General features: G+C 45.3%; 3 protein-coding genes across 3 annotated transcripts in view; 1 reads left to right on the forward strand and 2 right to left on the reverse strand.

Moving 5' to 3' along the window:
* Window positions 1–12,846, reverse strand: part of LOC136434331 (IQ motif and SEC7 domain-containing protein 1-like) — a 131,449-nt gene extending 118,603 nt beyond the window's left edge. The window contains exon 1 of the mRNA XM_066427107.1: window positions 12,505–12,846. Within this exon, the coding sequence (XP_066283204.1) occupies window positions 12,505–12,749 (245 nt within the window). The 5' untranslated portion in view covers window positions 12,750–12,846. The remainder of the gene's footprint in view (window positions 1–12,504) is intronic.
* A 271-nt stretch (window positions 12,847–13,117) lies between these two features.
* Window positions 13,118–21,445, forward strand: LOC136434332 (WASH complex subunit 1-like). The gene is made up of 6 exons (XM_066427108.1): window positions 13,118–13,247; window positions 14,279–14,565; window positions 15,082–15,326; window positions 18,646–18,857; window positions 19,441–19,910; window positions 20,241–21,445. Exons 2-6 carry the CDS (start codon window positions 14,284–14,286, stop codon window positions 20,475–20,477), a joined length of 1,446 nt encoding a protein of 481 aa, XP_066283205.1. The 5' UTR covers window positions 13,118–13,247; window positions 14,279–14,283; the 3' UTR covers window positions 20,478–21,445.
* A 1,872-nt stretch (window positions 21,446–23,317) lies between these two features.
* Window positions 23,318–24,646, reverse strand: LOC136434333 (uncharacterized protein C11orf42-like). Its single transcript, XM_066427109.1, has 2 exons — window positions 24,323–24,646; window positions 23,318–23,985 (listed from the first exon to the last, which is right to left on the reverse strand). Exons 1-2 carry the CDS (start codon window positions 24,644–24,646, stop codon window positions 23,374–23,376), a joined length of 936 nt encoding a protein of 311 aa, XP_066283206.1. The 3' UTR covers window positions 23,318–23,373.
* Window positions 24,647–25,216: the final 570 nt, after the last annotated feature.

Below are 25,216 nucleotides of genomic sequence, written 5' to 3' on the forward strand. Positions count from 1 at the left end.
CCATGAACATAAAGCCACTGCGAACATTTCTGCATTTACAGTAACACAATGAAGCAACAGGCAGTGATTGTATGTAAAGCTGCTAAGTTGAAGATTGAGGTATGAGCGTATGAGAAACAATGAGATGTAAAATTTCATTGTGTGCCTAAAAGTTCTATAAACTCTATAATCCTTGCCTCCGGCAGAAGAGGACTTTCCCCATTTAAAATTATGACTACAGATTATACGACACAGAAACATGCAGTCTGCAGGGCAGATTAATTGCTGTTTCAGCAGACCAATCTTGTAACAGGGTTATACTCTAACGGTCCTGAGACTGGCTGGAGGATCAGAGACACACACGTGCCCCTAATCCTGCACACCTGGGACAGGTAAGAACTCACCTGGCGGGAACATATACATGTACAGGTGGGCAGATTAACAATGGCAGGAAACTAACCTCTGAAACATACGAGTTACTTTTTAATGTGAAACATTACATCCATCATGCATTAGGGGATTAGAAAGTAAAGATAGACTTCACTTCTGGCCGTTATATTTGAGATAATGAAACAAATTATACTCAAACGTCTAAATTTAATGTCTAACAGTACAGAGATTGGCACTCATCCTGCACTTCTGGCACCTGTTGTGGATAGGTGGGCAAATTAACTATGGTGGGAGACTAACCTCTGAGATAGGGGAGATATTGTTTAATGGGAAATACTACATTTATCATGCATCAAGGGATTAGAAAAGTAAAGATAGACTTCACTTCTGGCCGTTATATTTGAGATAATGAAACAAGTTATACTCTTACTCGTCTAAGTTTAACATCTAACCGTCCTGAGATTGACTGGAGGGACGGAGACACGTGCCACTAATCCTGCCCACCTGGGATAGGTAAGAACTCACCTGGTGGGGACAGGTGGGCAGGTTAAGGGAGACTTACATGTACACCTGAAATTGTTTTACGGGAAACATTACATTTATCATGCATTAGTTAGGGGTTTAGGATTGTAAAGATATACAACACACTTCTAGTAATTACATCTGAAATAATGAAAAACAGGGCTCGAAATTCATCTTTGGGAATAGGTGCACTGGTGCACCCAAGTCAAAAAAATTGGGTGCACAGAAAGAATTTGGGGTGCACCAGATAAAATAAAGTTGAATGTTCTTCAGAACATAATTACAAAGTTTAACGCTGCTGCCTTTCTTAAGAACTTCAATCTGTAATTCTATAGCTAACTTTAAAATTTCAAACAAATGATACATTAAATAAAGTACAACAAAAAGTTATCATGCTGTTTTTTATACTTACATTTCAAGAATATTCTGTATACTAGTGTACAATAGTACCTTAACCCTATAGGCTACAAAAGTATATAGGTGCACCAGTGCACCCACAGTCAAAAATTAGGTGCGCTCTAGTCTCCAAGCAGACCTACGGGTTGGCAAAGACCGTATCCAACAGGCAGAAGGAGTTTCTATAGCCAACCCAAGTCTCATAGCCAAACCCAAGGTCTGCCACAACTCAAACAGGGCGGAGCATTTCTATTCAATAAAGGTGCCGCCGCCCCTCCTCGTTGTAATGCTAACAGCCGCACGAATGTCCGGGGGAATAATCTTTTTATGACCGATTTCTGGGATAGCCAGTCACCCGCGCACGTCCCAGTGGGAGGTTCGCGCCTTGTAAGTTCTCACAATAATACAGTGTTTCCTTCACCCATGTCACCCATTGGCATCATCAGAACCATTCTTACAAAAACACAAAAACAATCGTAGGGAATGTTTACTGTTTCAAAACATTCGTAGGGAATGTTTACTGTTTCAGGTTCAAGCCAACACTCGGACCCCCACCCCCTTGCATGTAACGTTAGTTGCAAGCGGCACGTGCCGTCGGAGGTTAAACCTTATAAGCTAAACCTTTCTTTTGGGAAACAAAACACGCCACGAAGTATATTATACTCTAGATATTGCTATAAAAACTTCTTCTGCAAGTTGGATAAGGTCTTTGCAGCCGTTGGGTCTCAGTTGGAGACTAGACAGGCCGACCTGGCGCCGCCCTGCACGCCCGTGCGGGCGGAGAGTAATCAACTCATAAACACAAGCAGTTTGAATAGGTAACAATTAGATGTTAATAGCCTTTGTTCAGACCGACTTGTGGCAGACCTTGGGTTTGGCTATGAGACTTGGGTTGGCTATAGAAACTCCTTCTGCCTGTTGGATACGGTCTTTGCCAACCCGTAGGTCTGCTTGGAGACTAGGTGCGCTCCAATTTTGGGTGCACTGGGTGCACATGCACCCACTATTTCGAGCCCTGAAAAACATAACTTTATGGTCCTCCATGGTAATGTTTCACATTTCACAGGTGGGAGACTGTATATAGGATATAAGATCAGGGCTCGAAATACATACTGGGTGCATGTGCACCTGTGTGCACCCAAAATTGGAGCTGTGCACCTAATTTCTGACTGTGGGTGCACCAGTGCACCTAGATATTTTTGCACTCTATAGGGTAACAGTTCTCTTGTACACTAGCATACAGAATGTTCTTGAAATGTAAGAATCAGAAAAAGCAATATAATCTTTTGTTGTACTTTATTTCATATGGTTGGTTGAAATTTAAAATTTAATGATGATGAAATTTAAAATCTGGGTTAAGAGAGGCAGTAGCGTCAAACTTATGTTTTGCTGACATTCAAATTTATTCAATGTGGTGCATCCAAATTTTTTTCATTTTCCAAAAATGAATTTTGAGCCCTGAAGACTAAATCTCTTAATCATCATCTCTATAATGTAAAACATTACATTCATCATGCATTGGGAGGATTATCAAACCCAGAACGATATAGATTACATGCTACTGGATAATACATTTCAGACATAATAAAGTCATAGCTTTCAAAGACTCAATGTTTTTCATTTCAGATATTGGGAGAGTGATCCATATTGCATATCAATATAAGCTGTTACAGTATACAAAGCAACATTGATATTAAACATCAACTTTTAATATCTAATAGCTTATTACGGTACCTAATATTTCATGAAAAAGACATGGTTGTAAATTTTATATAACTGTATCAGGGCGATTTTCACCCCCACTGCAGACCTAAACTGGCTAAAGTATAACGGCATTAACGCTCCTTGCTCTTAATTTCTAGGAAGAGCCTTGCAAAAATTATTTCTAAACCTCACTGCCCAAGTCTAAAGACTGTATACTGTAAATGCAGAAATGTTTGCTGTGGTTTTATGTTCGCGGTTTTCGCGGCGACCGTTTCACGCAAACTGTAAGCCACAACAAACATTTTATCCAATACTGTAGCAGTATGTGACTATAGCGCTGTCGCAAACTTAAAACCACCGCGAACACTCCATATTCACCTTAGCGTGAAATAAAAACCATGCGAACTTAGATGCATTTACAGTAAAAATGGACAAGCCACCTCCCAACTAACAGTATCCCCCCAATATCACCCTAAACACCCTCCACTCAAGAACACAGCGTCCAATCAATACAACACATCCTGTCAGATGGGCAACCGACACCGGACATCGCATTCCAGATCCAGCACCAAGTATTGATCCCAGATACTCTGTATTGATTCCCAATACTCTTTATTGATTACCAATACTCTGAGGGCGCCACACAAAAGGAATACGGAGCCTCGATGATCCCTCTCACTGTGGTGGACATTAGTGGGAAAATTGGCCATTTAAACCTTCTGTTCTGCAGTTGTACCGGAGTTAAGATCACATCTAAGGACCGTTTAGCAGCCTTAAAGACAAGGACATCTATACTTCTGTACTGAAGTTCCCATCAGTTAAGCAATCCAAATCCGTAGACTGGAACATCCATACTTCTGCACTGTACGTTCCATCAGTTTGACATGGAGGCATCTTAACACTGTCCAGCAACCATGAAATTACATAAGGCCACACCAATTTAATTTATTGGTTAACATATTTTTATTTTCCAAAATTTTAGAGAAAAAAATCATCATGAAAACAGAAGGCTGGCCCATGCATGTGCACATGCAGTCCAACCTGCCCAAGAAGGCCTCTCAGGGGACCTACAAAATTTGGTCTACGTGGACAGGTGGTCACTATAGACAGGATTCTTATAGTTTGTCCTGATCAGAAAGGAAAAATCTTCTGGCCCCCAAAAAGGTTTGACTGTACAAGACCGACCTGTATCACAGATTTCACACTTGTGACCAAGACCCAACCGTGTGTGTTCAGAGTGGTCCACTGCAGAGCACTGCCATCACCGGTGATGTTGGCACCTAGCTTATCTACATGTTCCAGATCAGGCCCATCTAGACTCCTTCATACCTAGTGACCTGTAGAGAATGCTACTCACATAATTCTTTTTCAATGGGCGGTCAGATAATGCTAATTACTTTAAGTTGGAAGGATGCCTACTTTAAGCCACTAGTGTAAACGAAAGGCTATTTTTCAGATTTTAAGGGCTATGTGTTGGAAAACACTAACTTCTTATTGAATGTGGTCCAATTTACCATTTTCTTTGGAAGATACAAATGTAGAGAATACACGGAAACAGAAACACCAAAAAATCATGCTAGACTAAGCCGTGACTCTTGGGAACCACATTTTCAGCGGCAGTATCTGATTATTAGTATTATATTACAGTGTCGGATTATTACTATTATCACTGTGTCGTACTTGATAATTCATGACTGGTCCTGCCAGCAACACGCCTGGATTATAAACCTGGGCAGGGGGTTTAATTAACTGATAAATCAGCCTGATTCAACAGGCACAACTACTGCACCACAGGGTTACTTCAGGGCAGCTACAGTACCAGTTACTCTCGAAGCAGATGTTGGTGGGGAAGATTGTGACCTTTCTATCATATGCCCTGTTTACCGTCTGTACTCTCCAAGCAGAGGTTGGTGGGGAAGATTGTGACCTTTCTATCATATGCCCTGTTTTCCGTCTGTACTCTCCAAGCAGAGGTTGGTGGAGAAGATTGTGACCTTTTTATCATATGCCTTGTTTTCCGTCTGTACTCTCCAAGCAGAGGTTGGTGGAGAAGATTGTGACCTTTTTATCATATGCCCTGTTTTCCGTCTGTACTCTCCAAGCAGATGTTGGTGGGGAAGATTGTGACCTTTTTATCATATGCCCTGTTTTCCGTCTGTACTCTCCAAGCAGATGTTGGTGGGGAAGATTGTGACCTTTCTATCATATGCCCTGTTTTCTGTCAGCACCAAGGTTGGTGGAGAGTACAGACAGAAAACGGGGCATACATGTATGATAAAAAGGTCACAATCTTCTCCACCAATGTCTGCTTGGAGAGCAGCTACCTGTGATCCTCGTCTGCCCCCTCCCAGTCCAGTGGACCGCTATGATCATCATGATTATGATGGGTCCAACGCTGTCTCCAGCTTTACATCTTTTCCATCCCAACCATTGTTTGGTAGCCCATATCATATGCATACTATTGATTTATATGACAAGTCTGTCATTCTAAGCTTACAAAACTACATTTTCATCAGTTTCATGTCATGAAGTTCAGATCTCTTGGACGAATGGGGTGAAATTTCCGTCCCAGGAAGGAGGGAGGGTCCAGGAGACAGATGGGTAGATGGACTATTCATCATCACACACACACAGTGACACACATGGGTTTCCCATTGGGAGGTTCACACAGAGATGCCTTCCTGACATGATCCACAGTTCAGACTCAATAGGGAGGCCAGGAAGCCTGTCACACTTCTGAGCTCACTTTCTCCCAGTTCCATCTAAGATAATGTTTCACTTTCACTCATCACCATCCACTATCTGGTTTCTGCATCTGGAGTTTCATCATAACAGACTGTCAGATGTCTGAGCTCACTTTAATGTTCATCTCATTGAGAAAATCTCTATAATAATTCATGATGGCATAAACTGAACACTATAGCCTGGGTGCCATCCTATTACCGTAAAATCCCTATTTACGTACGCACTTTTTAAACTTTTCAAGTTGCAAGCAGGTGCTCCAGGCCGACACCAAAGTCGGGGTGCGTACGTTAGGAGGGGTTCTTCCTCGGAAAAATCGCATATCAGCATGAGAGTACGGTACATCTTCATGCAAATGAAGTGTGGAATGCTACCACACAATCAATCAGTAATAAAGAATAAACAATACATATATTTAAATTGTTTGATATTTTCTACCCAGAAACATTTTCTCAGTAACCCTTTAAGCAGGTAAACATCATTGGAAGGATGATCATGTCAACCTCTTAACTATCCACTGAAATGCTGGAGAGGGGGTGCGTACGTTAGCAGGGTTTTTCCCCTGAACGTTTCAACTCACTGAGTAAGGCCTGCAATGCCAATGGTCCCCAAATCAGGGGTGCGTACGTTAGGAGGGGTGCGTACGTAAATAGGAATTTTACGGTACTACCGGGGCTCCTACACTCACTGGCACTGCCCTGAAATTAATAGATATTTTCAGGGTAGAAGCAGGAGCCCTGGTAGTAATCTTGGAAGGCACCCAGGCTGTGAACACTAGTCTTGTGTCAGCAGGACTCCTGGGCCACCCATAATTAGTCATGGTTAGTTAACTAAGTACACACCGGCTGATATCAAATTAAGGACCTTTCAACAAACCCATAACTCACTGTAAAGGATGGTAAACAGCAGTAACCTCCTAATTTTGTTTCCTGATTCTCAAACATTCTTAATAGACAAGTAAAGTAAAGTAAAGACATGACAAGTATTAAGTAAAAGTATGACAAGATAGGAACAGAGTGTTGGAACACCTGAATCTGACTGTATCCACTACCTGAAACTGTACATGTGTGCACCAGGGTATAGCATGGCCCTCAGGCTCTGTTTTCATGTTGATCTTCAACTTTGGAATTATCCTTTTCAAATCTGAGAACCGATAGATTAAGATGTTGCTGCCCTAACACAGATCCACAGTCGGTGGTTCTTACTCCAAGCAGGTCATGATTTCACACAGACCCTGCAGCATACAGCACAGTTCAGGGGAGGTGCAACCAGCCATGGCCAGTTGAACTGCAGGATCATTTCCACCTGACTCCACTAATCTATATTTATCCCCCTCCAGCCAGGCGGGTTCAAAACAGTTCTGGTTCAGAAGGCGTGAACTTGTTACATGTTATAATAACAACCTCATGACATGTGGAGGATATTAGGGTTAGGGTTAGGCCAGGCCTGGAGCCCATTGTAGCTGCAACTTGGAGATACAGAAGAATATGTACATCATATTCATAACATATATGTTGATGAAGGCTAGACATCCAGGCAATACAAAACTTAAACTGATAATTTTTGTAAATGGTCAGAAGTTTCAGGTCGCATCAACTTGATCAAGGAGGTTAAAATCAGTAACTATATCACACTTAAATCACAACTACATCACGCATACAGTTCTAGAGATATTAGACTTAACATATTGTCTTAGGCCTTCTGGTGTGTCTTTCCAAACTCACAGTGAATTGTGTACCTGTCCAGTAACTACTTATATGTACATGAAAAGCTTCTGGTGATAGACTGTAACTAGTGTAAGTCCCATATCATCACACATGAATTACTTAGAGCTACCTGTATCTGTATGACTTGACATAGAACTTATAAGTTCTTCCATATTTGTGCTACCTGTACTGAACAGTTATAAATGTCTTTCCAAACTCACAGTGAACTATATACAATGTAACTGTCATAGGAAAAGCTTTTAGTGATGGACTGTGGATCTCATATCATGTAATTCAGTGTAAATCTGTACATGTGCTACTGTCCTGTAGAACTGTGGCTCTAGACTGCCGATCCATTAGCACATCACACAGAAGCAAGGTCAGGGGTCGCCGGGGTCTGTTATTCTGGTCTGACCTCCTGGCCAGAGGGCCCACATGGAGGACAACAGGGAAATACAAATATAGGTTTGCTTTACCTCAAGGCCACATTCATACACTTAACCCCCTCCACGGTCCAGACATGCCATTCCTACTGATGTTACATTACATACTGGGAACATATACCATCATCATGGTTCAACTTCTATTGCTGCTGGTTTTAGATGGGCGAAACATGATCTTCCTGGTTTTAACAGTAAACTTGTTGAAAGCCCTATATCTTATATCAACTTGTTACTAAGGATGCACGATAAAATTTTATATGTTATTCAAAGTAACATGTCATATATTTCATTTCTGTCATACCATGCATACTAGTAGGTATAGACATGCATGTGTATTTAATGTCAGAAGTTCCTAAAATATTCCCAGATCGTGGTAACTTTCCAAACTAACTGTCCAGTGTTCTACATCGTACGTCCCTCTCCTAACAGACAGTTCCAGGCCTGGGGTTCTATTTTGGGGCGAGGTACTGAGTTGTGTTGTCTGTCTGGCAATGTTTAGGCCAGACTTTGAGCAAACATCAAACGCTGGCATGGGGAGCTGCCCGTTTGAAGGCCGGCTTCATGACTTCATGTTAATCTACTTAAGCCCTGGGAGAAAACGGAGGAAGAACAGGACCGGAGCTGTCATGCACTGCCACAGTTTGAAACATGCAGTGTACATGTAGCTGCTGTATAATAGAACTAGAAGGCTACTTATGGGCCTGAGAAGAAATGGAAATGCAATAAGGAGGGACATGAGTTGTCCTGCCTTGATGTGTGTATTTCTGCTTTGTCCCACAATGTGAAGTGCAGTGAACCGGTTTCTTTGACAGTTCACTCTAAAATGTACTTTATCCTAATCCACTTATGACTCTTTAAAGAAACAAACTCACTCAAAACGGAAATGAAACACAGTAAGAGAGAACACGATGTGTGCTCCCTGGCAGCCCACACTTCTGCTTTGTAACGCTATTCCCTATTCTACCGGTTCATTCATGGCTGACAAAAGGCGGGAGAACCGTGACATCAGCGCGACCGTGTCGCGGGCGCCATGTCTGCAGCCAGCGTGGAGAACAGGGGGACAGGGACAAGCTGAGACACAACAGGTCTGAAAACCACGCGCAGCAGGGGACTCACACAAACCACAGTCCTGTACAGACACATGCAAACCTGCTCAGAACATCTCATTACAACCATACAGCAGGGGACACATACATACATGTACATAACACAGTTTTGTGCCAAGCAGACGGAAAATAAGTAGAAATGGCACCAGAACAAACACAAATTCATTCGTTCGTTCATTCGGTCGGTCGTTCATTCATTCATTCGGTCATTCATTCATTCATTCATTCATTTGGTCATTCATTCAATCTTCATTCATTCATTCATTCATTCATATAATCCTTCATTCATACATTCATTCAGTGCTAGTTAACATGTTACGATTCAGGTACTGATCTATGTACTCATCCGCGACACAGAGGAATTCCATACAAATATATTTTACTGCAGGATTATGACTGAGTAATATGACAGCGATACAGAGACTGAGTGAAAGTGCCGTCAGCTACAAGGACACACATGCACTGAGACTGCACCAGTTTAAATGATGTACAGGACTCAGGTACTAATGTATCATACTCCTCTGGGACGCATATAGGAATCCATACAAATGTGTTTTACTGCTGGGCTGTAGCCGCCATGCAGGAACTGAGCGAAACTGCCGCCATCAACACCGTCACAACCCACGCACACACGCCGAGACTGTGCTAGTTACAGGACTAAGGTGTATACTTATCATAGGCTACACCTTAGGGACATAAAGAAATCCATACAAACATATCTTACTGCTGGATTGTACCATATACAGCCATACTGCCGTCAGCTACAGGACACGTCAGTTTGACCTGCGCTAGTGTAAGTGATGTTCAGGACTGGAACATTAATCTGTGCAGTCCCCAGGGAAATGTTGTCAGACCCTGCACTGTAATAACGGTACCGGAGAAGTATGAACAGGCCAGCGGCTACAATACACGCCGTGAGACGTCAGTTTAACCTGTGGCACCATTAAAAAAAAAAAGATAAGTGATAAAAAAGGCTGAGGTATTAATCTCCATCTCCCTTGCAGTCATACATAAACTGTGGTACAGCCAGGCTGTGCACAATCCCTCCTCATACACAGGCATGTATAATGTCATAGCTAGAGCTGTGTACCTAAACAAATTTTAGGTACAGGTACAGGTACACAGGTTAAGGTACAGGTCCGGACCTGAACCAGTACCTAAACTACTTGTTCGAAAAATGCTAGATTTTCAATAAGGACAAAGGCATGTTTGACTAGGTAAAAACATAATATTTCATTGTGCTAGGTATTATTTTTATGAAAACATGGATGAAAATTTGACTCCAGCCATGCAAATGTGTTTTCTGTGCTTTAGAGTGGCTTTAGTACACTGCCACGGTAATTTCATAGTAATTTTATCTGCCAAAGTGGCCATCCCCTGAGTCAGGTCCAGTACCGATACAGCAGGGTCAGGTATTTTGGACCTGTACCTAATGGATTGTACCCGGTACTGTATCAGTACAGTGTACCGGTACACAGCTCTAGTCATAGCTAGGCTTGTGTCAATGGGAAAAATTATGTAAGGGACCACTAAAAAGTGGTCACATTGGCCAAGTGGTCCTCGTGAAGAGGTGGTCACTTGTACAGGTTTGCCTCTACATGGAGTCTATGAAACTGTATAAAACTGCTGCAGGCTACAGTACAAAGAACCATGCTAGTCTAACTGTCACACTGGGCGGGCATAATCGCATTTCATCATACACAGAATGTTACAGCTGTAATGACTGAAACTGCTGAAGGCTGTACAGTACAAGCACATCTCAGTTTAACCCACGCTAGTTTAAGTGATGAGCTCGGCTGAGGCACATTTGTATTAATCTATAATCTTCCCCCCAGCCATCTGCCGACTGTCTCCCATCATCATGGATACATGTGACACCAGGCTGTAGCAGTGAGAGGAAAGTCTGCCTCCCATCATCCCGACCCCCAGCCATTATCACTTCTCATCCCCATCATCATGGATACATGTGACACCAGCCTGTAGAAGTGAGAGGAAAGTCTGCCTCCCATCATCCCGACCCCCAGCCATTATCACTTCTCATCCCCATCATCACGGATACATGTGACACCAGCCTGTAGAAGTGAGAGGAAGGTCTGCCTCCCATCATCCCGACCCCCAGCCATTATCACTTCTCATCTGGATCAGCTCAAACAGCCGTAGTGCACAGGGGAAATAGCCGGAATGATCCGTGGCGAGGCCAATTCTGTGATATTCCGCGGTACCGGACCGCCGAGAGCCGCCGTAATCAAATAACCTCCGCCAGAAAAACGGCAGTAATGAAGAAGAATGGAGTAGGCCGTGCTGAAGCCACATTTGTGCATTTTATGGGCAGGTACCTTTGTGTGTCGGCCCTATAGCTAATTAAAGTTTGATGGGCTGCGTTATCTATTCAGAGATATAATAGAGTTATCGGCAACAATTATTGGCTCGTGTGCCGGGGAGAGCCAGGCAGGCTTTGATGCTGGCGAGGATCTGCCGCTGTTTTTACTGTACAGCCGTGCCAAATATTGTGTCAACAACGGGGGCACGAAGGACTACAAGGTTTGTAAACAAAAACATTGGGCAGGGGAAATCCCCACCTGTAACACACATGCATGATGCAGGCAGACTCACACATGGAAGGTATAGACCAATAGACTCACACTAAATACTGCTACATCAAGTAGTAGGGGTATTCTGTGTACCTTATATACTTAGAAGACACGTAGGAATGGGAAAATATAAGATGGCACGAATAAATAATACTAAAAGCAAGCCTATCAGAATATATGGTGATGGGAAGTACCAAGGGTATACTGACTTCCTGGCCCCAGTAGTAAATGAAATACAATATTTTCCGGTCGGAGTTGAGGATATTCTGTTACAGGAGAGGAACACCTTGGGAAATAACGGCAGGACGGCATTTTGGGAACGAGCCAAGGTGGGCAAATGTGGGCCGGAATATTTGAGGGGAAAATCGGGAGTCGGAATGTCGGGGGCGTTTCCCTTCCGTCACCACAACACGGGTGGGACGGCTCCTTAGAATTAAGGGTTGGGTGACTATGTCTTGAGGAAATTAAGCGTGGAATTGGGCACGACGGAGAGGGGAATCTCCGACTGTTCTGCTGCGCCGTTACTGATATAAATACGACACTGTGACGGGTTCGAACGTCTATAAATAAAACCATATCAAACGTCGACATGCGCTCAACTACGTATGACGAAATGTTCCAAGCAAGGGGAGAAAGTTACGCCTTTCTTAATACAAGCCGCACTGCAGGTAAAATACGGGAGAGCTGGGGGGAATGCATGCCGAGTTCGGTATGTTAACAACTGGATCTTACAGTTACAAACATGATACCAAAAACACGTAACTACCTCAAACCGTCAGAAGACGGAAGCGACTTGCGATAAGGTTCCTTCAACAAGAACCGATCCAACAACTTTCACGACTTGTCACACTCAAGGCTAGTTCGGAACGGTGTGAAGAGAAGGTAAAGCCTGCTGTAATCGCTGTAAGTAGAGTAAAGTTCTGACCTTGGGTACGGTTTGAACGTGGAGAACTGGGACCGGGTCCTCCCACCGCGCAGCTCGCGGCTCAGCTCGTCCACCCGCCGCCGCAGCACGTCCCTCTCCCCCTCCAGCTCACGGGCTCGGCTCGACAGCAGCTCCACCTTCAGCTGCTGCACGCGGATGGTGTTCTCCTGCTTCACGATGATGCCCTTCAGGTCCTCCAGCAGCCCCAGCGCCTTGGCCGTGTCCCCGCTGTACCCCTGCGCCATGGCGGGCCGAAGTTTGTGTTTTTCCCGTTCAGAATCAGACACGGTCCGTCCGTCCGCAGCCTCACGCCGCCATCTTACTTACTTCCCGGGATGCAGTACGGGTGGATTAGCCTCAGCAGCAGACTCCAGGGCGGGTACTTCAAAACTGACGTTTATTTCCTCATCACGTACCGTCTCCAGATGGCGCCCATGTCTTATCATTCTACTGTGCCAGTCTATATCTTACAAAGCATGGGCAATACCAATGGTTTTAACGATCAGAAAAAAAGACGTCATCAACCAAAACAAGAACTTTATTTTGAACTTCCCAAAGAGTCTGCAGTGGAGGCTATCCTCACCTCACGTGACCCCATCATATGACGAGTCCCAACATGGCGGCAGAAGACACGGAAATCCGCAACTTCTCTCGCCAACTTTCGTCGCTTCTGTAAAAACTGTGCCGGGTACAACGCCAAATACTAGCCACGATTCCGTCTCAACAGACGTAGCACGCTCCAGGTGAGTCTAAAAGCTGAAATATCTGTTTATGTTGCCGTGAACCCCGGCTGAATGCCCGGGTCGGGGTGAGGGGGGAGGGGTCCCGACACCTGTATGCCAAAACACACAAGTTCACGGCCACGCCGGGTTTAGTACGGAATGTCGGACTGTCATAACTGCCATAACGGACATCAGCCCGGCTACAACACCACAGCACGTCAGAGACATAGGGGCACGGGGTAGTGACGCGCAACTGGTGATGGTACAGGAAAAGGAGAAACTTTTGTTTGGGGAATAAATTTCTCAGTGGTCGAATAAAGTATTATGAGTTCAAATCCAGGCTAGATCATCCATGGGAGAACATGAAGTACAACACTACTCTACTCTAACACGTGTGACGCTTAGCTAAAGTTGGGACCTGGATATAAGTTTTTTTCCAGAATCAAAAAATGGTACGAAGGTAAATAAGTTAGTAAAATGAGGCCTGACTGAGTATTTATTATAAGTTATAATTGCTGTTACACATGAATATAAACACAGAAAACATCCCCACCCCTGTGCTACATACCTGTATGATAGTCATGAGGGAACCGTTTATGTGCAGCTAAACTAATTTGGCATACTATAGTTGCATTAGGGTAGTTGATCAAAGTTCACTCTCCCCTCTGACCTACATGTACTACATATGGAGTGTACACACCACGGTCATGTGTCGCACACAGGGATACTGAGCTGTGCACAGATCAACAGTCACTGCCCCACACCTAACATGGCCTACTTATTATGGAACTGATCATGTAGACAGCAAATCTGGCATCAAACTCATCATCATTCAGTTATATTTGGGATGAGAAAGATGTCCAGAGTGCGCCAGTGGTGGGAAATTTCACCGGGATGTCAGATTGAAGGGGAAAAACTTTGACACAAGAAAAGTATATAGAAACTTTCATGTGCGAGTTAACATGAACAATTCTTCAAGTCAGTATAGGATTAACACTTATTATTACCACAAAATCCATGACATGTTGTTGTTGACATGTTGTTGTTTACAGAGACCATGGAGGGGCGGAGCCAGGTGTACAACATTCCGGTGGTCCAGCCGGACCTGCGGCGGGAGGAAACCATCCGACAGATCGTTGACGCCCTTGACTACCTGGACAAGGTCGCCAACGACGTGTTTGACAGGATATCGTCCCGTGTGGCGGACAACCGTACGCGGCTGCAGGCCGTGAACTCGCGGATCAGCACCGCGCAGGCCAAGATCAACGCCATCCAGGGCAGCCGCAAGGCCACCAAGGTGTTCTCCAGCGCCAAGTACCCCGCCTCGGACGAACTGCAGGTGGGGAATGGAATGATACTGTATAGGTAGCCTGCGTAGTCCACACAGCAAACACACCACAGCCCCTTGCTGTAGTGATTGCACAAAGTTATGTGGTCCAAGGGCTATGGAGTGTTATTGGATACCGCCCTTTTTCACCATCTGGTGTGGGTAAGACTTAAACCAGTGGTTAGTGACCCTGCCTCTAAGTTTTATTCGGGCTGTGTCGCTTACCCGACATGCACGCTCTCAGAAAGGGTTGGGGTTAAGCTGTGGTCCACTGTTCATTGTGCTTGCTGAAAACAGCTAGGGGAATTTCCCTGTACAATGAACCTGTAAATACTGTACACAGCGTCTGTCCTCACTGTCACAACCAGTGGAAGAATAGGTCTTCCATTTCTATTTCTACAGGGTACTAAGCAAGACCCCAGGAGTACATGTCTCTGTTTAATGGCAGGCTGACGCAGCATGACTAGGAATATTCCTTCAGTGAGCTAAAAAGTAAACTGGACCGATATCGCTTTCCCATTTCTACAGGAGTACACGTCTCTGTTTAACGGCCAGGCAAAGCTGCTGGAGCCGCGGCGGACCAGCTACCACCTGCAGAGTAAACACCCTGCGGTGGACGATCGCGTCCTGAAGGAGAAACTGCAGTACTACAACGTCCACCTCAACATCAAGAAGCAGGACAAGGCGGTCGACGCGAAGGAGGGGCTGGGGCGTCTTCCCAGGAACATCAACTCTGTCAGCTCTCTGCTGCTCTTCAACACCGCGGAAAATCCGTGAGTTCTGTTCTTCCGGTGGGTTTGTTGTTTCTGATGAGGTAATGGTATCATTACACACAAAAAAAGAAAAGCGGATCCACAGAAAAGTACTTGCCAAAAGACCTGAGTCAGCTTATTACAGATGTGATTTTTGTGGCAGAGACTACCATTCTCGTATAGGGCTGTTTAGCCATAGTCGATGCTGTAGGGCTGTTGTGAATTAGGATTTTACCATGGTCAATACTGACCGTCGGAGGCCATATATATATATATTTAATGGTATTATGTTACAAACTGAGCATTTTATACAAACCTCTCTCTTGGATGTCCCATTCTATACAAACCACAGGTCCAAGAAAAGCTACCAGGAGATAGAATTATAAGTACTCATTCAGGCAAACTTAAGATGATTCACAAAATATCTTGATAATTCCAATATGGCTTCTTCAGCCATGCTGTTCACAAACAAACAAAAACAGCCCTGGAAGCATGATATATAACCTTCCTGGTGAAGGTTTATGTGACAGAATTCTGGTATTGTTAGAAGAGTAAAGAGCTGGAATGCTCAGGTATGTGAATAAGGACGATGCCAGAAACAAATTGTAGATGTTCCAAATATGTAGATAAAGATCTTCTGTTAGCTTAATGCAAAAAGGAAAAAATGCTGCTATTGAATCTGTTGAAAGTGTGAAGAATTTTTATAGTAATTATACTAGGAATGTTCTTCCTTCTACCTCCATGAGTGGAGAAGTGATCTGCATAATGAACCAAGTTCCCTCCCCCCGTCCTCCATCATGGTTCGACCCGGCCCAATGATGAATGCCCCTGTCCAATAGGAGATGATGAGAAAATTGGTTGCTGCCCCTCAGACAGCGGCGCGCCCTTTCACATTGATCCGGCTGCGTCGCTCACCCAGGGCTGTCTCCAGCTTTAAGTTTTTTTCGGTCCATCTCAATATTTGAGAGCCAATGTTTTGATTTTCGTTGTTGAATCTATCATCTTAAGCCTACAAAAATGCCTTTTTATCAATATCATGTTATGAAGTTTTCATTTTTGGGACAAGGTGAAATCTTTTTCCGTCCCAAGAAGCAAATTTCCGTCCTGGGACGGAGGGACGGGTCCTGGAGACAGGGTGGTAGTCCTTAGGACGGGACGTTAAGCCGTGGTCCATTGTTCGTTGTGCTTGTAAAAAAAGAGCTAGGGGAATTTCCCCGGTACAATGAACCTGTAAATGCTCAGTACACAGTGTATGTCATGACTAGTGAAAGAATAGCTCTTCAGTGAGCTAAACAGGTTCAAGATCACTTTATCACCTTTTTTTTTATCTGCTGATATTACTCTACAGTCCCTCCCTCATGCAGACCTGGCCTTTACTAGTATTGGAGCAATTTTCCTCGGGACCGAAGAACTTTTAAGATCTTCCAGACTTCTTGTCTTGACAGCTTATCCTGCATAACATCTGGATGGATTGAGAGAATGTTGAATGTATCAAACTATATATTACAAATGACTTTTGCTGTCAGTAGAGGATTTTTCTTTGGTGGTTTTAATTAAAGAACTTCCAGATCTTCAAAACCACCAGTCTTAAAAACCCATCTTGGGAATACCTTGTGGATTAAGAAAGGGCTGAATGTTGTCATGGTGCTCGATACCTGCATGCATCACATCTAAGATACTGACAACTTTCAGATAAGAATTTTTCTTCAGATATTATCAGAAGTATAATATAATTTCAGTTATTCTTAAACTTAAACTTAACCTGACAAACTGACAAAATACAGAGCACTTAACTTCACATTTGTTATAAAGAATAAATTTGGAAGGTGGTTGTCCCCACAACTTTCCTAATATTCCAAAACCATGTCCATACAAACTGAATACTGATGATGGCGACTTTCAAAGTTCTCTGCCGGAATTTTTCACATAAAACTTCGACTTGAACTTGAGGGGTGAGTTATGATTGGCAGTGAACCAGCCGACTCTCGGGTGACTCCTCCGTAATCCCGGCCGCCCGGCCGCTGCAGGTTGATGTGATTCCTACGGCTGCGATGTATACGATACGGCACATACGCGTGACCAACTCCCCGCTTTATGGAACAGGGATGAAAATACTGGGTGGATATGATAATGCACTTCTGTGCACCCAAAATCGGAGCTGTGCACCTAATTAGTGACTGTGGGTGCACCGAGGCACCTACATAGTTGTGTAGGGTAACATGTAAAGGTACTATGATAAAAATAGTACACAGCACATTCTGAATAAAAAAACCTTTGTTGTATTAGCATCACTTGTTTGAAATTTCAGAGTTAGGTGCAGAATTTTAGATTCAAGCTATACAACGTTAGGCATTGATCATGAGGTTTCTATTCTACTTTTTTCTATGCGGTGCACCAAAATTTGTTTCTGTGCGCCTAAATCCTTAAGGTTTGCTGCACATCCTAAGCCCTACAGTAGGGTTTTGGGTTGGCGTTAGGAAGGGCATCCAGCCGTAAAAACAAAAAAGACTTGCACTTGATGAGGAGTCCACGGGCTCCCCCATGTGACAGGGAATAAAAGACGTTAAATTGGACAGGGAGAGAGAGAGCGAGAGAAAGAGAGAGCAAGAGAGAGAGCATCAGTGTGCCGATTCTCCAGAATGAAGTTTGGAGCCCCGATCGGCGCTGGCAGAGCTCCTAGATGCAGTAGGATTATTCTGAAGGGCGAAGTATGAAATATGATATCATGATATATGATATCATGATATATGATATGGAACTAATCTTCACTTCGACCTTCGCGGACGCACAGAGGGCGTCAGGACGCTGATCCGTCTGATTATCGACGGCTGTAAACCCCACCTGCACGGACACAAGGTCGTTTGTACAGACGACCTTGGGAAACACCTGCAGAGGTCGGGGTTAGGAATACGGGAGGGGGGTGGATTTGGAGTGGGTGTTGTGAGAAAAATTTGCCCAGATCTCTGTCAAAATATTTTGGCAATGAATGAAGGAAGTGTTTGATGGAGGACAGGGAAGGAACTCAGGAAGTTTCATTCTCGACAGACAGAACTCTGATGGCGCCTCACACGATGCCTCATGCAGAACACTGACAGCTGTAGTGCAGCAGCAGTCTCCAAATGCCAGAGATCATACAGCAAGTTAGAGTAAATACTTCAACACAAAGATACCAGCATGTAGGTGAAACAAGCTGAAATTTTCATTCCATCCACTGACAAGGTGACATGTTGGGGAGTCCAACACGCTGCTTTTAGAGCAAGTGGAAACCACTGACCAGAGAAAACATCACTTTTTTTGTCATTACAAAATCTGTAATTTTGCTGATGGTGTGTTTCCCCAGGTACAAGAAGTATGTGACCCTTGACCCGCTGGGCGTGGTCACCAAGACGAGGAAGGATATAGAGGAGGAGGAGGAGGGCCTGGCCGACGCCCCGTCAACCATCACCAACCGCGAGCAGCTCGAGCGCATCCAGGCCGAGAACTACTTCTACATCCCTAATATGGGCAAGGTGCCCGAGATCGACGTCCCCAACCTGCTGCCAGACCTACCGGGTAAGGGTTAGGGGTCAGGGGTTACAGGTTAGGGTCAGGGTTAGCATCCAGGCCGAGAACTACTTCAACATCCCTAATATGGGCGAGGTGCCCGAGATCAACGTCCCTAACCTGCTGCCGAATCTACCGGATAGGGGTTAGAGGTCAGGATAGAGGGTAGAGGTGACAGGTTAGGTTCAGGGTTAGCATCCAGGCCGAGAACTACTTCTACATCCCTTCTGATATGAGCAAGTTGCCGGAGATCGACGTCTCCTGCCAGATCTACCGGGTTAGGGTTAGAGGCCAGGTCAGATCAGAGGGTAGAGGTGACAGGTTAGGGTCAGGGTTAGCATCAAGGCTGAGATTTTCTTCTTTCTTCTGTCATCCCCAAAATGACAGAAATTGATAGTCAAATATCACTGCCCAAGTGCTGGACTAACTTTGCTGTGTAAAAGCCCCCCCTAGTGGGACCAGTCAGTACTGCCGCTTTTAGTTTCCCTCTAATTCTGTGAAGGCACGTTAGGATTGATGTCGGGATGTGACAATGGCCGCTTTCAACTGTGAGATTCAGCCTCTGACCTTTGACCTTCTGTCTCACCTGCAGGAGTGGCGGATGACCTTGCCTACAGCGCTGATCTTGGCCCTGGGATCGCTCCGTCCGTTCCAAGCGTCATTCCTGACCTTCCCTCCATTGTGCCTGATGAGATGACGCCTTCAGGCCCCGCCGGCGGACCCCCCGGCCCCCCTCCCCCCACAGATACTGCCCCACCCCCTCCCCCACCCCCTCCTGCTGCTGGTCCCCCACCCCCTCCCCCACCCCTGGGGCCCGGAGGACCCCCTCCGCCACCTCCACCCCCTCCCCCTGCTCCAGATACTGCAGGGGGCCCTCCACCACCCCCACCCCCTGCTGCGGCCCCCCCACCCCCACCAAAGGACGCCCCGGCGGCGGTGTCATCAGACGGGCGGACTGACCTCATGGCGGCAATCCGAGCCGCGGGCGGCGCCGGGAAGGTCAAGCTCAAGAGCGCGAAGGACCTGAAAACGGAGCGGAAGAAACAGAAGGGCGAGGCAAAGGTATTGTCAACAGTGTCGTGTAATATAAAGTGCAGTATTATTTGTGTGTATATGTATAAAGTAGTAATGTGTACTGTGATTTTTTTGTAAGCAATATTTGTAAAAATCAACAGAATTCAGACGTACAACTACCCTATTGTACTTATGCCAGTTTTATTTCACAATAAAAAATTGAATTGAAATTGAATTGAAATATCGTGCATCCATTTTACCACTCATAAATGTGCAGTACAATGTATAAGCCCTTGTTAATGATTTTAACCTTTGTAAATTGAATGTAATTCAGTGTCTCTCTGCAAGGTTTCAATAAACACATCTTGAATCTTACAGGTCGCGCCTGTGTCCTCCGGAGGTGACCTGATGTCTGACCTCGCCTCCAAGCTGTCCATGAGGCGGAAGGGCATCTCAGGGACCAAGCAGGCCGGGGGGGACGACGACAAGAGGGGGGGTGCTGCCGCCCCGCCGTCCGGAGGGGGGTCGGCCATGGACCGGATCTCAGCGATGATCCCGGCACCCTCCTCGGGAGGGGACGACGGCGGCGGGCATGATGATGACGACTGGGATTAACGAGTAACGATGGTGCTAACGAGAAATGATGGAGTAACGAATAACGGGGCTAATTGCTCTGAGAATAGTTTCATCAGGTTGGTAAGTCACTGAATGACAAGACTCTTTGTACGCAACCAAGTGTTTTATTCACGCCAATGTTTTGGTGACCGCCTGTCACCCTTCCTCAGGGCAATTCTGACTGGGTCACTTTGCACTGCAGCTTATGATACTTTTGGGACTGCATCTGTAAGCAGCGCCACCTATAGCTGCAGTACAGAGTGAACCAGTCAGAATTGCCCTGAGAAAGGTGACAGACGGTCACCGAAATGTCGGTTGAATAAAACACTTGGTCGTGTACAAAGAGTATTTTCATTCAGGGCTTCCGACTGTTCAGTACCAGAGTGCGTTGAGGCTGCCAGCGGGCCGCGTCAAGCCAGTTCTGCGGTTCCCAGACTTTCCCGTGGAAATGGTGGAGAACAGCAGCATGCGGCAGAGCGGACCCCGAACAGCAATGCTGCAATATTACAAGAGGGAGAGAATCATGGGATGTGACTTTCCTTTGATTTCACAGGAAGGACAATGAAGAGAAAAAAAAACAGAAAAGGGAGACGAAAAGGACCCTTCTCCCTAACAATTGCACAGATTGCCAATCTGAAAATAGTATTTTCACACACTCATACGATACGTGTTGGTCCACCATACAGTTTTTTTATTACCTTCTGCAAAATGTACTGATATATATGTTCGAAAATTAAGAAATATGTTACATTTACATAGTCTGTATAACACAAACTCCAACTGTCCGGGGGTTTCTGTCCCGTCCCCGCGGCTAGCAGTTACAGGCGGCTGCTGGCTAGAAGGGCGATTGAAATCAGGCTAACATTTACACTGTAACAAATAAACTCTGATTAGAAAATGCTGATGATATCTACGGGATCAATTTTCATAGGACTTCATATGATGAATAAATGAATGGATGAATATGATATTCATTTTTCATATGTCGTTGTACAGTATATCAGGCTAATATTCACACTATCATGTACATGCAGTACTATGTTATTCTCCAAGCAGAGGCTTCGATCGAGAGGGGTAGTTTTGTCCGGGATTTTAACGTTCCTCTCCTCTCGAGAGGAACGTTAAAATCCCGGACAAAACTACCCCTCTCGATCGAAGCCTCTGCTTGGAGAATAGTACTATGTGTCTGATTGGATTCTAATCAAACTTTGCCAATCAAACTTAGTTTTCTCTGGCTATTTGCAAAATATAACACCAATAAAGCCATGTCTACAAGAAACCTTCACAAAACCAGAATGGTCCCTCTGTGTACAGTGATTGTCTATAGTCGGCTGAAAGTAAAATCTTGATGCTAAAATCAGTATCATTTGGAGTTCTGGTAACTAAAACTTCTTTTTGAATTCTGTACAATTCCTTTATTTTTGCAAGGAGGTTAACGTTATATAACCTAGATATAACCTTGACTTTTGTTGGAAATTTAATCACATACTTCGTTTAATTTGAATTCAGATGGGGGAATCATAAACGGCCTTTTAGACAATTGTAGAAAGGCGAACTTTTGAGCAGTATTCAGCCTGACAGCTGCCTGTGTCCATCTGGAGCTGCAGTTCTGCAGGACGGCCGCATGGTGGTGTTGGACTCGGCTCAGGGGTCCTGTCTCCTCCTGGAGCATGACGGGAGTCTCATCCGGGACATCGGCAAGGGGCACCTGCAGTTCCCATCATACATAGCGGTGGACGAGTCACGTGGTGCGATGTACGTCACTGACCGGTTCGCCCACAAGATAGTTGCATTTGACCTTGAGGGAAACTTGATGTCTAGTTTTGGTAGGGAGGGTGACAATGACGGCGAACTACAAAGCCCCGCAGGTGTGGCGTTAGACCCGGCAGGTAACGTTGTCGCAGGTAACGCAGGTGACGGTCGTGTGCAGGTGTTCGGGCCCGACGGGACGTTTGTAAGGAATGTGGCGGTAGTTACAGGGAAGAGCGCCCATGGAATCGCCCTGACTCCGGACGGGTACATAGCGGTGGCGTGTTATAAGGGGCACTGTGTAGAGCTCTACAGGTACATGTGATCTTGCACTTGCCTGGGTGCCATCCTATTTCTACCAGGGCTCCTACACTCGCTACCCTAATTAGGGTAGCGAGTGTAGGAGCCCCGGTAGAAATAGGATAGCACCCAGGCTAATCTTACAGGGAAATGCAAGATTTACAGGGAAATGCACCTAAATGCATTCTTTATTCTTAATTAAAAATTGCAACAAGACAATACATAGTGGAGCGCCAGGCAGCCAAGCTTAATGTATTAACAGCTTTATTTTGAGTGATCTTGTCTCTTGATTTCTGTGGCTTATTTGCCGTAAAGAGTACACTTATTTCTTCACGTCGTCCCGTGTGGGGCGTAAGGATGTTATCATTTTCCTCCACTGGGGTCTGTGATTAATGAAATCGTGAATATTAACAACATAGCAATTTTGATCAATAATGAGATATTCTGTTTTCATAAAATAAAGAAGTGCACCGTGTTATCTATTTCTGTTCAATCGGCACCCATCCAGCGTGTTTGATGTTTGTTTAAATGTGAATTAAAAAGTGTGCATTGTATATATAACGACGATACGTGTCTTGCAGCTACCATAAAACATTTCAGAACTGTGTTCATTCAGTCTTGTCTCTTTGTCTCGTTAACTGTATACAAACGATTCTAACCGTAATCTGTAGTGTCATTTGTGAATACTTAGAACAGACGCCCCAAAAATTACGTTCGTTAAAGTGTGACGGTTTGTCACCAACCCCACTATTGACTAATTGACTGATTAGTTGATGACATCGTATCAATGTCCAAATGCTGTGTGTGAGCAGGCTATTAAAGAGACATTCGAGGAAAGTCCTAAACTTCAGTCCGAGGACAAATCCTCCATTTCCATGTCCTCCAGCTGAAGGTCGTGTCCCTCTCTACTGCGCATGCTCCCCTCAGCGGACGTTGACCCCTCTATCAGGGTTCCCGCGCTTTGCGTCAGCCGGACGGCCCACTTGGTGCTGTCGTCTGATGCGAGCTGCGCCTCCGAGCATGCCCGTTTCGTCCTTCTCCGGAGGAGTTCTTTCTCCGAGCCGCTCCCCTCGCCTTTTCCCGCCTCCCTGCGATGCCCGTGAGGCCGACTCAAGATGAACTCTGAACTCTGGTACTTACAAAGCCTGACGGGAACCCAGGGCTCCTTCAGAACTCCAGGCCGCGTGCGCGACAGCCTGTACTTCTTCCACTTGAACGCCAGGAGTCGCTGCTGCGCAGAGACCAGCCGGTCCGTCCTGCCGCCCACCGACACCTCCAGGCTGACGTCATCCGCGCGAAACACGTCAGTGATGACGTAGACGTGCCGCTCGTGCTGCAGCCCGTACAGCCAGGGAACGAGAGTCAGGTCGCCCTTCGCGAAGGTGAGTTGTGCCGAGAACTTCCTGACGCCTTGGATCCGCACGTGGATCTCTTTCGGCTCCTCCTTCCGCCAACTCACCTGGACAGGCACAGCGGCAACTCGGTTGGTATATAGCCCTAATATAATATCTAACACATAATCATACATGGCGAAAACTCGGTTGATATTGCCCTAATCTCTAACACATGGCGACAACTCGGTTGCCGGGTTGGAATATAGCCCTACAAATCCCGTCTAATATCTAACCCATGATCACACATGGCAACAACTCGGTTGCTATCCAGCTCGAATGGTTTATCTCTAACAAAAGACGAACAGGGTTGAACAATTATACGAGTGCATTGTACATGACACGCGAAGGAAACGACACAAGCGACTGCCTTAGCGTTGGAAATCATTAGGCTCTGATGCTGACCATGTCTAGTAGATAAGGGCACCGGAACCACGCCCATTTCTGGGGCGCGGCCTTGGCGACCTTTGACCCCCCGGGGGCGGGGCTACACAGGTCCGGAAGGGTCCCCAGAAGCTCGAACCGGCCACTTTTCTCGATGACCTTCTCGCTCCGCGGCTTGACCTTCTTGACAAACACAGCCAACAAACCGAACGCCGCCGCCTGCTCCAGTGACGACACAGCAATGGCGTCGTTGCCTAGCAACCCTAGAACCACCTGCGGGCCGACCAATGACCAGGCGTGTTCCACATCCGCGCCGAGAAGGCTGTGATACAGGGACGCGTCCATCCTTTATACTAGTAGTTTTGTTTGTTTGTTTGTTTTCCCTTTGTTGCCATGGATAGATGACGACACACATGTAATGATACCATTGTGACGCCTCAACAGGACGTGATTATGACGAAATACGCACAATTCCACAACGCGAGCAAGGTTGGCATGGTAACGTAACATGACCTATTTACGTGTAGAACCTATTTACGTCCGGTTTGGCTCATGTCCACATGTCGCGGTGTATTATGCCAAAGCCTGTTCTCATGAGCAATAAAGAACATCATAAGTATGATCCTTAGCCATCTCTTTAATTTTTGCACAGCAAAACATAATGGCCATGCGTTTACCACGTGAACGCCACGTGCCGCGCATGTGGGGGAAATTTACAGATAAACATTGCTTTTTTTTTCCATCGCGTTAAGCAAGTGGCCGGACAGACATTGTGATTTTATTATCATTTGTCTGCAGACTACTTTGGACAGTTACTGTGCATTTTTTTCTGGTCTATGTTCTTCAAGCATAGCGCTAGAAGGGAAAAGATTCAGAAGTGGACGATAATGGGTTACCCTAGCACAATTCTTCATC

This window comes from Branchiostoma lanceolatum, chromosome 5, assembly GCF_035083965.1.
Source record: "Branchiostoma lanceolatum isolate klBraLanc5 chromosome 5, klBraLanc5.hap2, whole genome shotgun sequence".
Taxonomy (NCBI): domain Eukaryota; kingdom Metazoa; phylum Chordata; class Leptocardii; order Amphioxiformes; family Branchiostomatidae; genus Branchiostoma; species Branchiostoma lanceolatum.

Excerpts from the sequence above, each read along its gene's own strand:
- LOC136434333 (XM_066427109.1), bottom strand. The coding sequence starts at position 24,646 with ATGGACGCGTCCCTGTATCACAGCCTTCTCGGCGCGGATGTGGAACAC. Across the intron at positions 23,986-24,322 it reads GCCCTTATCTACTAGACATG|GTGAGTTGGCGGAAGGAGGA; the intron begins GTCAGCATCAGA and ends GTGCCTGTCCAG.
- LOC136434332 (XM_066427108.1), top strand. The coding sequence starts at position 14,284 with ATGGAGGGGCGGAGCCAGGTGTACAACATTCCGGTGGTCCAGCCGGAC. Across the intron at positions 18,858-19,440 it reads CCTGCTGCCAGACCTACCGG|GAGTGGCGGATGACCTTGCC; the intron begins GTAAGGGTTAGG and ends TCTCACCTGCAG. Across the intron at positions 19,911-20,240 it reads AACAGAAGGGCGAGGCAAAG|GTCGCGCCTGTGTCCTCCGG; the intron begins GTATTGTCAACA and ends TGAATCTTACAG.